General features: G+C 36.6%; 1 protein-coding gene across 2 annotated transcripts in view; it reads left to right on the top strand.

The window, feature by feature from the left end:
* Positions 1-15122, top strand: part of FRAS1 (Fraser extracellular matrix complex subunit 1) — a 500829-nt gene that overhangs the window by 263508 nt on the left and 222199 nt on the right. For both annotated transcript variants that reach the window (XM_077143064.1, XM_077143062.1), the window contains exon 15: positions 1588-1731. In XM_077143064.1, coding sequence (XP_076999179.1) covers positions 1588-1731 — 144 coding nt within the window. The remainder of the gene's footprint in view (positions 1-1587; positions 1732-15122) is intronic.

The raw sequence follows: 15122 nt of genomic DNA, 5'->3' as shown, positions 1-15122 counted from the left end.
ACTCACATATCAATATTGTTAGTAAGTCAAGAAAAGTGTGTAGAACTGAGTGAAACGTCAGTCACAGGTGATTTAGAACTCGCTAAAGTTAGATCATGTCTAGGCTAATCTCAACCCTAATCCTAAAGCCTAACCAGAACCCTAACACACTCCTGTAACCTTAAACCTACCACTAACATAAAACCTTTGACTAAACCTAGCCTTGCATAACAACGTTACTCCATCTCGATAAGTACTAGAAGTGAATTTCAGTCTTCGAAATTGAGTCATATAGTGATTCACAGACTCTAAATACAACATAATTTCATGTCTAACACTAACTCTAACTCTAACTTACTCTAAACCTATACTCAAACTTAACCCGAAATTTAAACTTTAACCTTAAACCTAAACCCTAACCCTAACTATAACCATAACCTTATCATATCCCTAACCATAACACTAACCTAAACCCTAACACTAATGCTAACCATAGGCTTGCATTTCAACAGTATCAGTAAACACAAATGCATATATGTGAATGAAATCTGCATTTCATTCAGTTCATGAAACTGATTCACTTCTCTCTAACAGCACCATCATGTGAATCCTAACACTTACTATAACTCTAAATCAATCTAACCCTAATCCTAGCCCAAACTCTACCCTAATGCTAAACATAACCCTTACCTAACCCTAAACCCTAACTCTAACTGTAGCATTCACCCTAACTCTAACCATAACACCATCCCTATAGTAACCCTAACACAAACTCTAACTGTAACAAACAAACAAAAGTACAGGTGGGATTAGCATTACAGAATGCTAACCAAATCTGAAAATAGTTGTTCAGAATAGACCTCTCTTTGCAGAAGTGCTAAAGTGAAAAGCAAACATGAACAGTAGTAACAAAAGAATGCTCGAAGAAGAGGACATTTTAGAATCTTAAAGGAATATCTCTGGTCTAGGAACAACATATATCTGGGAACTGAATGAAGATGTAAGAGAAAATCAGCCTCTATGTGGTTCCTCAAGATATGTATAAAGAACATACTATTAAGGAAAGACTGAGAGATGGAAAGAGACTAAAAAATTATGAATAAGGATAGAGGGAGCAGGGGAGAGACAGTAAGGAACACAAGGAACATTTACTTGATAGTGGCGGATACCTGGTTCTTGAAAATTCTATCCAGAGACTAGAGTAAATTACATCTCTCCTTAGTTGATTCTTGATGGTGGGAGATGGGAAATGGTGATCCTGTTGACACTTTGCTATGTGGATGCAAAAGGCAAGGCATGGAGGGCCATTTGACTTCATTAGACAGCCAATCTTTGTCTGAAAAACTCTGATTTTCTTCTTGTGATTCAGATGACTCAAAAGCCTCTGATATCCTTTTTCCAGATCTCTTAGCAATAATTTCCTGAAATTGTACTTCTGGTCAACAGAAATTATGTTATTTGGAGGGGGTGGGGAAGCAGAGGATATAAATACATGCATAGCAGTTTAGGAAAAAAGGAGCCAGTATCCTCCTTGTGAATTCTAAAACCTTTCAGAGAAAAACTACAATTGGTCTTCTCTTCTTAACTGGTTTTGTTGTTTACCTGCAGTTTGCCATGAGTCCTGTGCAACATGTTGGGGTCCTACAGAGAAGAACTGCTTGGCCTGCAGAGACCCCACCCATGTGCTGAGGGAGGGCAGCTGCGAGACCAGCTGTGGTGATGGCTTTTACAACAAGCAGGGGATCTGTGAGGGTACGTACTGGGCTTTTAAGGAAAAAATTTTGGTTTTGTTTTTTTCAGAGAAGTGTTTGGTATATTGAAAAATCATGCAGGGGGTGCCAAGATGGCTCAGCAGGCAGTGTTCTTGCCTGCCATGTCAGAGACCTGGGCTCGATTCCTGGTGCCTACCCACGTGAAAAAAAAAAAGATCAGTAAGTACAGAGTTCCCATAAAGCTCCCCTCACATTCAGTTTTCCTTATCATTAACACTTTGCATTAGTGTGGTACCTTTGTTGCAATTGATGAAACAATATTGTAATTATATAATTCACTATAGTCCACAGTTTACATTAAGGTTCACTGTGTTGTACAGTACTATGGATCTAAAAATTTTTATTCTTGAAACATACTTAAAACCTAACATTTGCCTGCTTTATCCATATTCAAATATATGACTCAGGGGTGTTGATTAAATTCACAATATCGTGCTACCATTGCCATTCATCACAAAACCTTTCCCATCACCTTAATAGAAACTCTTTTTAATTAAACACTAACTCTCCATTCCCCACCCTCATCCCGTACCCTGGCAACCTGTATTCTAGTTTTTGAATTGATGACTTCCCTGTTCTAATTACTTCAAATCAGTGAAATCATACAATATTTGTCCTTTTGTGTCTGCCTTACTTTACTGAATAATATGTCTTCGATGTTCATCTGTGTTGTCATGTGAATCAAAGCTTCATTCCTTTTTAATGCTGAATAATTTTTCATTGTACGTATATACTACATTTTGTTTGTCTTTTCATCTGTTCAAGGACACTTGAGTTGTTTCTATTTTTGGTAACGGTGAATAGATTGCTACAAACGTAGATATGTGAATATGGGTTTGAGTGCCTGCTTTCAAATCTGTTTCTTAATACCTAGAAGTGGTGTGGGATTTTCAGGTCATATGGTAATTCTATACTTAGCTTTCTGAGGAACTGCCAAACATTCTCACAGCAGTTTCACTGGTTAACATTCTCACTAACAATGAGTGAATGTTCCTGTTTCTCCATTGTGTTCCAACAGTTATTTTCTTCTTTTTTCTTAAATTGTAGCCATTCTAGTGGATGTGAAATGGCATCTCATTACGGTTTTGATGGGCATTTCCTGGATGGCTAATGATGTTGAACATCTTTTCATGGGCTTTTTAGCCATTCATTGGTCTTTGAAAAAGTGTCTATTCAACTCTTTTGCCCATTTTTCAAATGAAGTTGTTTGTCTTTGTTATTGAGTAGGATTTCTTTATATATTCTGGATATTAAACTCTTATTGGATATGGAGTTTCCAAATATTTTCTCCCATTATTTAAGTTGTCTTTTTACCTTCATGATAAATTCCTTTGATGCACAAAAGTTTTTAATTTTGAGGAAGTCTCATGTATCTATTTTTTCTTTCATTGTTTATGATTTTGGTGTCAAGTCTAAGAAACTATTGCCTAATACAAGGTCTGGAAGATGTTTTCCTGTATTTTCTTCTGGGATTTTCATAGTTTTGGTTCTTATATTTAGGTCTTGCATACATTTTGAGTTTAATTTTTCTATATGTTGTGAGTTAGAGGTCCACCTACATTCTATTCCATATGGAAATCCAATTTTCTCAGCATCGTTTGTTAAAGAAGCTCTTCTTTTTCTAATTGAGTGGACTTAACACCCTCATCATATCTGTTGGCCAGAAATGAGAAGGTTTATTTCTGGACACTCAATTCAATTCCATTGGTCAATTTGTCTGCCCTTATGATGGTGCCCATGCACTTCTGATTACTTTAGCTTGTAATAAGTTCTAAAATTGGGAAGTGTGAGTCTTCTAACTATATATTCTTCTTTTTTGAGGTGGTTTGACTATTTGAGGCCCCTTGCCCTTCCATATGAATTTAACTATTGGCCTTTTGATTTCTGCAAAGAATGTTATGAGGATTTTCATTGAGACTGTGTTTAATCTGTAAATTTATTTTTATAGACAACATCTTAACAATATTTAGTCTTCCAATCCTTGAACATGGAATGTCTTTCCATTTGTTTAGTTCTTCTTTGATTCCTTTCAACAATATTTTCTAGTTCATTACCTTGCATCCTTAGTTACGTTTATTTCTAGATATCTGATTCATTTACTTGCTATTTTGAATGGAATTTTTTTCTTGATTTCCTCTTCAGATTGCTTGGTATATGTATATAATACATTACTGATTTTCCTAAATTGATCTTGTACACCCTTTTCCCTTGCCACACACTGTTCTGAATTCACTTATTATCTCCAGTGGCTTTGTTGTGAATTTTCTTAGGAGTTTCTCGATATAGAATCATGCTATCTTTTCCCCTATAGAAGGAGTTAGTAAGTGTTCCTTCGTCCTTATTTATTGTGAAGAGTTTTAGCATTATGGCTGTTAATTCTTCTTTGAAAAGAAGAATTCTTTGAATGTTTGGTAAAATTCACCCATGAAGCCATCTTGCTCTGATCTTTTCTTTGCTGTAAGGTTTTGATTACTGATTCATGTGGTTTACTTGTTTTTGGACCGTTGAGACCTTCTGTTACTTCTTGAATCAACGTAGGTAGTTTGTGTATTTGTAGGAATTTTGTGCTATTTAATCTGGGTTATTGTTATTGTTCGTGTATATTGGGAAGTTTGAACCATGTCCCAACAGAAGACATATTCAATTCCTAAATCATGGTCCTGTGGGATTGAATCCATTTATAAATAAGACCTTTGAAGATGTTATTAGTTCATATATACTCAAATTGTCCGAGGGTAGGCCTTAATCTGATATGACTGAAGTACTTATAAGCAAAGGAAATTGGTCATGGAAGAGAAACGCCATGTGGAGCAGCCAGAAATGGCAAGTCAGTGAAACAGAATGAAGGAAATGCCACAATGTGATGGACAAGCAAGAAACCACAAAGTTTGCCAGCCAGAGGCTACAGACCTTGGAGGAAGCAATCCTTCTAGCCTCTGAAACCATGAGCCAATAAAGTTTCGTTGTTAACAAATACTCATTGTATATGCATAGGTTTGTTAAAGCTGCTGGAATGCAATATACCAAAAATAGAGTGGCTTTTAAAAAGGAACAGCTTTTAAAAAACTTGTATTACCTTACAAGTTTTAAGTTCTCGGGCTATAAAAATGCCCAAACTAAGGCATCCAGAGAAAGATACCTTGACTCAAGAAAGGCCAATGGGTCCAGAACATCTGCTAATTTTCCTTGTGGTTTCTTCTTTGACTTTTAGATTGTTTTGTTTACTTTCTGCATATTTGTGAATTTTCACCCTCAATTCTGTTTTTGATTTCTAGTTTCATTCCATTGTAGTTGTAGAAGATAATGGCATATGATTTCAATATTTTTAGATTTATAGAGACTTGCTTTGTGAGCTAACATGGTCTATACTAGAAATTGACCTATGTGCACTAGAGAAGAATGTGTATTCTGATTCTGTTGGGTAAAGAGTTCTATGTATGTCTGTTAGGTCTAGTTGTTTTACACTATCATTTAAGTTTTCTATTTTCTTATTGATCTTTTGTCTAGATGTGCTATCCATTATCGAAACTGGTATTTTGAAGTCTTCTACTACTAGTGTAAAAGTGTCTATTTCTCCCTTCAAGTCTGTAAATATTTCCTTCGTATATATTGGGGCTCTGCCATTATGTGCATGTATATATTTATAAATGTTCTGCCTTGTTGAACTGACCACTTCATCAGCATATGATTGGTTCATGCTTTTTTATACTTTTATATTCTGAATGGAGAAATTAGTCTATTTATATTTGAAGTAATTTCCCTTAATGCAGGAACTTTTTCTGCCATTTTGCTATTTGGTCTTTGTAAGTCTTATACCTTTTATGTCCCTGAATTCTGTCATTAATTCCTGCTTTCATATTTATTTGATTTTTTTTGTATATATATTGAGTCCTTTTTCATTTCCTTCTGCATCTATTTTCCGTACAAATTATTTCTATATATTGTCACAGTGGTTAACATGGGGCTTCAATGTATCATCCTAAATCTCTAAGAAGCATGTTTGATCTGATACCAGCTTTTCTTCAATAGAATACATAAGAACTGTTTCTATGCTTTTCCATCCCTCCTTCCTTTTGTCATACTTGGTTACTGACTATGACTTTATATACTGTGTGTCCAAAACATTACATTTCATACATTTGCATTTGATCACTTTGATAGTTAAGTTCATGTGTCAACTTGGCATGGTTATGGTGTCTAGTTGTTTGGTTAAGCAAGCACTGGCCTGATTATTACTCTGAGGATATTTCATGGACTTAAATCATCAGTTAGTTGACTGGATCTATGGCTGACTACATCTACAATCAACTGATAATTGCCTTCAGCAATGAGAGAAGTCTCCTTCAATCAGTCGAAGACTTTGAAAGGAGAGTGATGATGTCAGCAGTCTAAAGAGAGTTCTTATTTCTGCTTTCATCAGCCAGCGTCTCTTCATGAATTCAATAGAAATCTTCATTGGAGTTTCTAGCTTGTTTCACTACCAAATGGAATTTGGACTTTTTCTGTCTCCACAATTGTGTAAGGCAATTCTATAAAAATCTTGTGATTTTTGGTTCTGCTGTTTCTGTTTCCCTGGATAATGCCAACTAATACAAACTTGTAAGAGGTAGAAAGTGAAATTACATACCATAAAATACAACACAATAGTACTGCCACTTCAAATTACCCATATGATTTCCTTTACCAGATATCTTTATTTCTTTATGCTGCTTTGTTCCACTGTCCTGTGTCCTTTCCTTTTAGGCTAAAGAACTCTTTTAGTATTGTTGTTAGGGCAAATCTCATGGTGGGAAACTCCTTCAGCTTTTATTTTTCAAGGGTTGCTGTAATTTCTCCCTCATTTTGAAAGACATTCTCACCAGAAATAAAATTCTTGGTTGGCAACTATTTTCTTTCAGCGCTTTATATATTTTTCCTATTACCATTTTGCCTCCTTGGTTTTTGATGAGAAATAAACTCTTCATCTTATTGAGTCTGCCTTGTACATAATATGTTGCTTTTCTCTAGCAACTTTCATAATGATCTCCTGTCCTTGGCATCTGACACTTTGCCTACTGTTTATCTAGGTGTGGTTCTCTTTGGGTTTATTTGTTTGTGGTTCATTTGGCTTCTTGAATGTGTATATTAATGTCTCATTATATTTGGGTAGTTTTGCCATTATTTCTTTGAATATTCCTTCTGCTATTTTCTCTCTTCTCCTTTTACTCCCATATATATCGATATACTTGTTGATGTCCCATAGGTGTCTTAGACTCTGTTCACTTTTTTTTCATTCCTTTTTATTTCTGCTCCTCAGCTTGAATCACTTCCATTGTTTTGTCTTTAAGGTACTGATACTTCTGACAAGTCATATCTGCTGCTGAAATTCTGTAAGGAACCTGTTACTTTGTTTATTGTAGTATTTAATGCCAGTATTTCTGCTTTGTTCCTTTTTAAATTTTTAATCTGTTTATAGATATTCTCATTTTGTTCATTCATTGTTTTTGCAATATGCTTTGTTTATTTCCCATCTTCCTTTTTCTATTTGTGTGTATTGAAGATTATTTTAAAAATTATTTTTCTAGTATATCCTAAGTCTAGCCTTCTTCCTTGCTGTTTTCTGAATTTTTCATCTCACTCCTTTCAATGGGCCATCATGTCCTGTGTGTGTGTGTTGTAAGCTTTTGTTTCCCCCTATGTATTTCAACATGTCAATGTCTTAACTTTGGGATTTAGTGCCTGAATTGTCTTTCCCTTAAATTTGTGTTCAGCTAGTGAAATGACAGATTTCCTTGTGTTCCAAGAGCTTATAAAATTTTAAAAAAACCAATGTATAAACACCTTTCACAGTCTTTTCAAATTGGCTCTAAGCTGGCTGGTGTCATCATTCAGATGAGGTAATTCTTCACCTCTGAAGAATTACAGCTTAAGGCAAGAGTGCCAGGTCCTCTCTTTCTTTACTGAGCCTGGGTATTGTCCTGGGCTTGTGCTGACTTGCTTGTGGCCTTAGGAATTCTACTATTTACAGGAGTTCAAATGCTCTCTATATTTCCTATGAAATAGACCTCCCTCTCCAGAGTGCTCTGTTGTGTTAAAGCTAGTCATCCTTCACCCTCAGCTCTTTTGATTTAATTGTTTCTTAAACTGCTATAGTTAACTGCAAGTGCTTTTGCCTGAATCACAAGTTCTGGGAGGGTAAGCCATAGACCATTGTCCTGGCTCAGTCTTCCAGACTGCCACCCAGTAGAGTGGCACCCAATCTGTGTATAGAGGTTACTATGCTCTCTCCATTATAGGGCCAGGGAAACACACTGCACCAGGAAAGAATTAAGGGAAGGGCCAGCAAATGTGCCACATGCTGACACCTAGGTCAACCAGAAGTCAATGCTGGGCTTTTGATGGCAAAGCATCTTTTCCTTAGAACTTTTAGCATTCCTTTTTATTCAGATTTTAGCTCCAATAACCAGCATTTCTTTTACTCACAAATATATGAATGACTGCTCTCATTGAACAGTGTTTTAGTGGCAGATGAAACACTTTTTACAGTCAGGATCCCTTTCATTGTTGCAGCAGCATGCTAGATTTGGAAGCTCATTATAGCCTCATCCTAGAAATGAAGAAAGGAAGGTTCAGGCTGCTGTTCAAGACCCACAGCCATAGGACAGAAGTAGTGCTTCTACCCAGTTTTTCTTTTCTCTGAATCCCAATTTCTCTACACATGCCAGGTTGCCTTCCTTATATGCTGAAGACAATGAGATTTTCTTATGCCAGCCATTGGCAGATCTTCCTTTTGTGTTTGTGCCAATGATTTCACACCAAAGTAGTTATTGTCTATTCTTTCTTTACCACTCACTGCCATAATAGTAAGAGTTAACCCAGCTTAATGCTTCCTCATGCCAGGTGCTGCTCCAAGTGCTTTGTAAATATTAACCCACTGAGTGGTAGAAGAGTATAAGGATAAAAGCACAGCAGTAGGCAAGTTACTTAATCTCTTTGTATGTCAGTTTCCCATTTAAAAATGAGTATAATAAATAATTGTACCTGTGATAGACAGACTAAAGATAATATCCTCGCCCTCCCCCATCCAGATGTCCATGTCTTAGTCCCCAGAACCTTTGGATATTTTAACTTCCATGGCAAAAGGGAGTTTGCAGGTTTGATTGAATCAAAGCCTTGAGATGTGGAGATTATGATTATCATGGATCATCCAGATGGGCTCAATATAATCACAAGGGTTCTTATATGAGGTCAGAACCAGTGTTAGAGTGAAGTGATAAAGGGGTCTATGAGCCAAGAAATATGGGCTCTAAAATCTGGAGAAAGATGAAGAAAAGGAATCTCCCCTAGAGTTTCCAGAAGGACACTGCTTTGGTTTGCTAAAGCTACCAAAATGCAATATACCAGAAATGGACTGGCTTTCAACAATAGGGATTTATTAGTTTACAAACTTACAGTTCTAAGGTCATGAAAATTTCCAGAGTAAGGAATCAAGAAAAAGATACCTTCTCTGAAGAAAGGCTGCTGACATCTGGGGTTCCTCTGTCAGCCAGCAAGGCACATGGCCAGCATCTACTCGTCCTTCACTCCAAAATTCTGTTGATTTCAGCTCTGCTGAGGAGCTCTCTCAGCAACTCGGGGGGCTTTTCTCTAAGTTGTTCTCGGTGTTTCTCAGCTCTGTCTTGGTGTTTCTCTGAACTCACTCTCTCTGGGTGCTTCTGATAAAGGACTCCAATAAAGGATTAAGACCTACTTTGAATTGTGTGCATCACATCTCAATTGAAACAACCCCATCAAGGTCTTATCCACAATAGGTCTGCCCCTACAGGAATAGATTAAAAGAATATGGCCTTTTCTGGGGTATATAACAGCTTCAACCCAGCACAGATATCATCCTTTTTGACATTTGATTTTAGGACTTCTGACCTCCCAAACTGTAAGATAATAAACGTGTGTTGTTTTAAGCCAATAAGTTTATGGTAATTTATTAGAGCAGCAAAAGGAATCTGATAGGCACCAAGCTCAGCAGGCTATTGAGGACTGAGTTCATATATGCAAAGGTCTTAGAACAGTGCTGGCATAGAGTAAATGCTATGGAAGTGTTAGGAACTTAATCCTCCCCAGATAGTCATAAGGTACGTATTGCTAGCATGTTCAGTTTCCAGGTGAGGAAACAGAGGTTAAGAAACTTGCATAACGGTGGGCCACGATGGCTCAACAGGCAGAGTTCTCACCTGCCATACCAGAGACCCGGGTTCGATTCCTGGTGCCTGCCCATGTAAAAAAAAAAAGAAACTTGCATAAGGTTAAACATCTAGTCAGTGGCAGATTGGGATTCTGGCCCAGGTCTTCTGGCTCTAGATCTTAAATGCATTCATCTATTCTAGTGCCTCATTACAATGTGATACTACCTTATGCACCGCTACCTCTTTTTCCTCGCTTCTCCTTCCTTTTTGTACGCTTCCTCCTTGTCTTCCCATCAATCTTTAGATGAGTTCACTGGCCCTCTGGGCATTGTCATGTCCTCAGGTGGGCATCCTGGCAGTGAATGACAACTTTGACTTGTGTTTACTGTGATAGTTATACACGGGATGGCCGTGATGTGACCATCACAGTAAAATGGCCTTTTTAAAAATATATAACTAAGTCCACTAAATCAATAAAAATGTGCAGTACATAAAACTTTCTCGAATCATCCTTATTTTGTTAACAGGGCAGGGCAACAGCAAAAATGAGATGATCCATGGGACACAACAAAAATTCACTTGTCATAGGAAAGAGAGATAGCCCTTGTCAGCTGCTTGCTTAAAGTTGTGCAGTGATCTAGCTATATTGAAGGTGTGAAAAATCTCATTTGGTGTGCATGAATCACAAGTGGCCTTTATGTGGATTCAGGGGAGAGGAAGAAAAGAAAGGCCAGGATGCCATTCGCCAGAGCATTTTAATTTTTTTCTGTTGGCATTACTTTCCTGCTCAATTAAGCCAGATGTATTCTCTAAAGGTCAACAGATGTCAAATTTGCACTAATCCAAAGGCCTGAAGGCATTTACCCTTTGAATCCCTGAGGAGAATTGTTATTGCCATTGAAGAAAGAGTGAGACGATGACCTGGTACCAAGATACAGCATTATCTGGGATAGGAAAGAAACTTTTGCTGGGGAAGCAGTGAATTTAAAAGGACTCCAGTGTATGTCAGGAGGCTGTGAGGGGTGGAAATCCAGTTGGGCTTCAAAAATGAGTGAAAAAAGCCAGACAAGAGGTTTAAAAAAAAGACTACTTAACAGGTGGCATAGGAGAGAATACACATCTGAAATGCTATCTGTATGAATTGTTAAAAGTATCAGAAAGAAAACTTCCAAATAGGTAGATGGACCATTGCTGACATTAATCAGCTAACTAATCAACTGGTCAACAAGTAGTTTCTGAAAAACATACCATGTGCTTATCTTGATAAGAGATTTTGTGATACAATTTGCATTAACTAACAGACCTTTTAATAAACGAGACTGGACCTTGTGCTTGTCCTAAAATGCTTAGTGTCCTCTAAGTTTTTATCAAATGCCTTCAAAAATGTTAATATAAATATTTTCTAAAACAGTGGTGAACCAAGTTAAGGATTGGCATCAGCATGTTAATTAAGACGTCTGATGCTGATAACGTGGACTTATTTGCAATTCAGATTAATGCTACTCAAGATAAAGGCCTGCTGGTGTTGGTTTAATAATTTATAGCTAAGCAGCTCATATCTGTAGAAATCTCCAAGTCAAGTGCTGAGAAAAATCCAGTTTGACCGATTTTAAGCTGTGGTGCATCCTGTCTGAAAGAACTTAACAGTAACCACAGTCATCTGCGGTACTTGTATTGAATTTTACAAATATTAGATACAAAGGGTGGGGCAATTCAAAAGAAAAAACCTCCTCATTCTTAGGTCTATTAAGTATTTGTGCTATTATAAAGGACCTTTCTGATCTTAGCTAACATAATAAATCAAAGCGAGTTCAGAAGATTCTGTTGGCCATGCTGTCCCTCTATTCCTTCCTCTCTTCCCCCACCTTCTTACTCTCTCCTTTTATCCTTATTTCCATACATGGCCCACACAACCCTTTTGAATTTTCTTTTTGTTTTTATAACCTCATGTAAACTGGGCACTTTTTTTGCTTTTATTTTGTTTTGATACTTTAATTTTTAAAAAAGTTTTCTGTGGTTTATCGAGATATAGTCACATATACGTTCAACCCAAAGTGTACAAGGGGTCACAGCATCATCATATATTTATACATTCTTCACCGCAATCCATTTTAGGACATTTTCATTAGTCGAAAAAAAATTAAAAACCAACAACAAAAAACATATGATCCCTCCCACCATTATTGACCCTTGGCATTGTTACTATTGATGAAAGAATATTAAAACATTACTGTTAAATATAGACCACAGTTTGCAGTAGGTGCATTTTTTTCATAGATACCACTCTATTATTAGCTACATGTATGGGCGTTGTTGTTTTGAGTGCATATGTTTTTAATTTTATTAAACGATATTGCCCTGTAGAGTTCATGTTGTTCCCTGCTTTTTTCCCCCTCAGCGCTTTGTTTTTAGAGTTTACCAATGTTGCTTTATCATCTGATTGGTTGTCATCCTGTACTTTCTGTTTGCATCCCCACAATTTACCCATCCACTCTCCCTTAGCAGCCACCACAAGTTGCCTCCATCCCCATGCCATCACTAAAGAGCAAAAGGGAAGAGCCTTGAACATGTCCTTTTATGGACCTGTGTGGTAGGATCCCTGGGATTTTATCCTGGGGCAGAATCATTGGTTTCTAGACTCTGTATAGTCATTATGTAACCAAATAGTGTCAGGTAAGCTATGTGGGGATTCTCTTATCCCTACATCCTTGCCATCATTTGGTGTTATTAAGCTTCTCATTTTTTTTCTGGTGAATAAGTATAAGTGGCTACTTCATTTCAATTTGCATTTTTCTGATTATAATGAGCTTGAGAATCTCTTCAACTTCTGTTAGACTTTTGAATTTCTATTTTAATAAATTGTTTTTTAATGTACTTTCCCCATTGTTTTATTGGGCTTGCTGCCTTTTTTTGTGTGATTGTCTGGAGTTCCTTGTACGTTACAGATACTAACCCTTGTTGGTTTTAAATATGTAAATATCTTCTCATTCTGTTACCTTTTAACTTTGAATATGGTGCCCTTTGTTGAACAGAAATCCTTACTTCATCATTTTTTGTTTTAAGGTTTTGATTTTGAATTTTTGCTTAAGAAGTTCTACTCTGCCTCAGGTTTACAAAGAAATTATTCTACAATTTCTTGTATTAATTTGATGGTTTCATATTGACTCCGATTGTTGATCCATCTGGAGTTGCCTATGTGCATGGGTTTAAATAAAGGTCTAGTTTTATTTTTCTCCATTTGTGAACCAGTTTTTCCACCACCATCTACTAATCCAATTTATCTTTCTCTATTGATTTGTGGAACTACCTTTATTGCCTATTAAATTCCCATATGTACGTAGGCATTTCTCTGAACTCTATATTCTATTCCAGTAGTATGAACTTCTGTTCTTATGCTGCTTTGTTTAGTTCATTAATTTCTTTTGCTTTATAGTATGTCTCAACGTTGGACCTGGCAAATTGCCCCTTCCCTCTTTATTTTAAAAGCTGACTTAGCTATAGCTGTTCACGGACTTCATAGTTATTTTATTGAATTCCATTAAAAATAATTCAACTGGAACTTTTTTTGATATTGCGTTGAAGTTATAGATTTGTTTGGGGAGAAATGACATATTCCTAATAATTTATCTTAAATTTACAAATAGCTTCTACATATTATTTTAGCTGTGCCTTAAAGTGTTTGATTTGCAATGTTGTTATTGTCAGTCATTTCTATTTTTTTTTATTTCTACAATTCTTCATTTCTGAAAAATCCACCTAGCTTGCAACATACTCAGTTCTGTTGAGATGTCAGTTCTAGAAAATTTTGAAACTTCAGAAGTTTTTATGTGGTGTGGGAGGGAAATACCATTTTCAGATTCATTTTGTTTCTTTGTTCCAGTCATGACTCAATAGGGGTGACTTTTCTTTTCCCTAATTTTTAAGGCCATTATCTTTGACTATGTACCTAATATTGTCTTATCGTGCACATTTGCTTCTAGATAGAAACTGAGTCTTCCAGAATGCTAGATGCAAAATTTGACCCCATCACATAGCACCTTTTTTGTCTCAATTTCTTAAAATATTTTTTCAGGAGGTTGGCAAGGTATAGGTATATTAAAGGACAGAAATAATAAATTTGCAGAATTTCCTGTTCCTAAAGAGTTGATTCTCTAACAGTGAGAGAAAGGTTTCTTTGTTTTGAAAGGAATTTAGCTAATGACTGTAGATAGATTCATAGACTTACCTACAGCTGTGATCACCATATCCTCCCTTCCTTCCACTATCAGATAAGGAGGCCTCATCCCTGCACACTACCTTCCAACCTGAAGTTAAAGTCATCTTTCTTATACACAAATAAATGTGGACATGTTTCTACCGTGTTTAGAAATTTGTAGAGACTTCTGAGTCCTAATGTAGGATGAGAATCTAGACAACATAATCTGGCATACAAGACTTTCCATGTATTCCAAGCAAATGGCTTGGATCTTTCTATCTCTCTAGCCAATGGAACTACTGGTTCCCTAGACATGCAGGCTCTTTCCAGCCCTCTGAGCCTTTCCCTGTGTTGCTGCTTCAGCCTGCAGTACAACTCCTTATTTTGCTGGCCTGGTGTGCTTCTAACTCATTCTTCAAGAGTACTTAGGGGTTACTTCCTAACTTGACCTTTCCTGCCTCCCACCCCATATATTTTTGGGGGAAATATACAGACTTATCTGAGCGATAGCTTTAATATTTCTAATATTATACAGATCTGCCTCCTTCTGTTAGACTAATAAAGTTCTTTAAAGCAGAGATCCTGTTGCTTTGTTTTTGTATCTTTATCACCTGACACAGTACAAAGCTTAATATTTTTTAGAGGGTAAATTAATGAAAGAGTGAATGAGTAGATCTTGGAAGATTGTGTGATGCATTCTGGAAGACTCAGTTTCTATCTAGAAGCAAATGTGCATGATAAGACAATAAAGTTCTTTAAAGAACTTTATTAGTCTAACAAAAGGAGGCAGATCTGTGTAATATTAGAAATATTAAAGCTATCGCTCAGATAAGTCTGTATATTTCCCCCAAAAATATATGGGGTGGGGAGGCAGGAAAGGTCAAGTTAGGAAGTGACCCCTAAGTACTCTTGAAGAATGAGCAGGAGCACACCAGGCACAGCATAATTTTAGTAGCATGACTTTGCTAAGTGTTAACCTGATTTCCTACATTCTCTCTCAAAGTGGGATTACCA

The sequence above is a fragment of the Tamandua tetradactyla genome, chromosome 24 (assembly GCF_023851605.1).
Source record: "Tamandua tetradactyla isolate mTamTet1 chromosome 24, mTamTet1.pri, whole genome shotgun sequence".
Taxonomy (NCBI): Eukaryota; Metazoa; Chordata; class Mammalia; order Pilosa; family Myrmecophagidae; genus Tamandua; species Tamandua tetradactyla.
The sequence above is the reverse complement of the archived record's forward strand: the minus strand, read 5'-3'. Positions and strand labels throughout refer to the sequence as shown.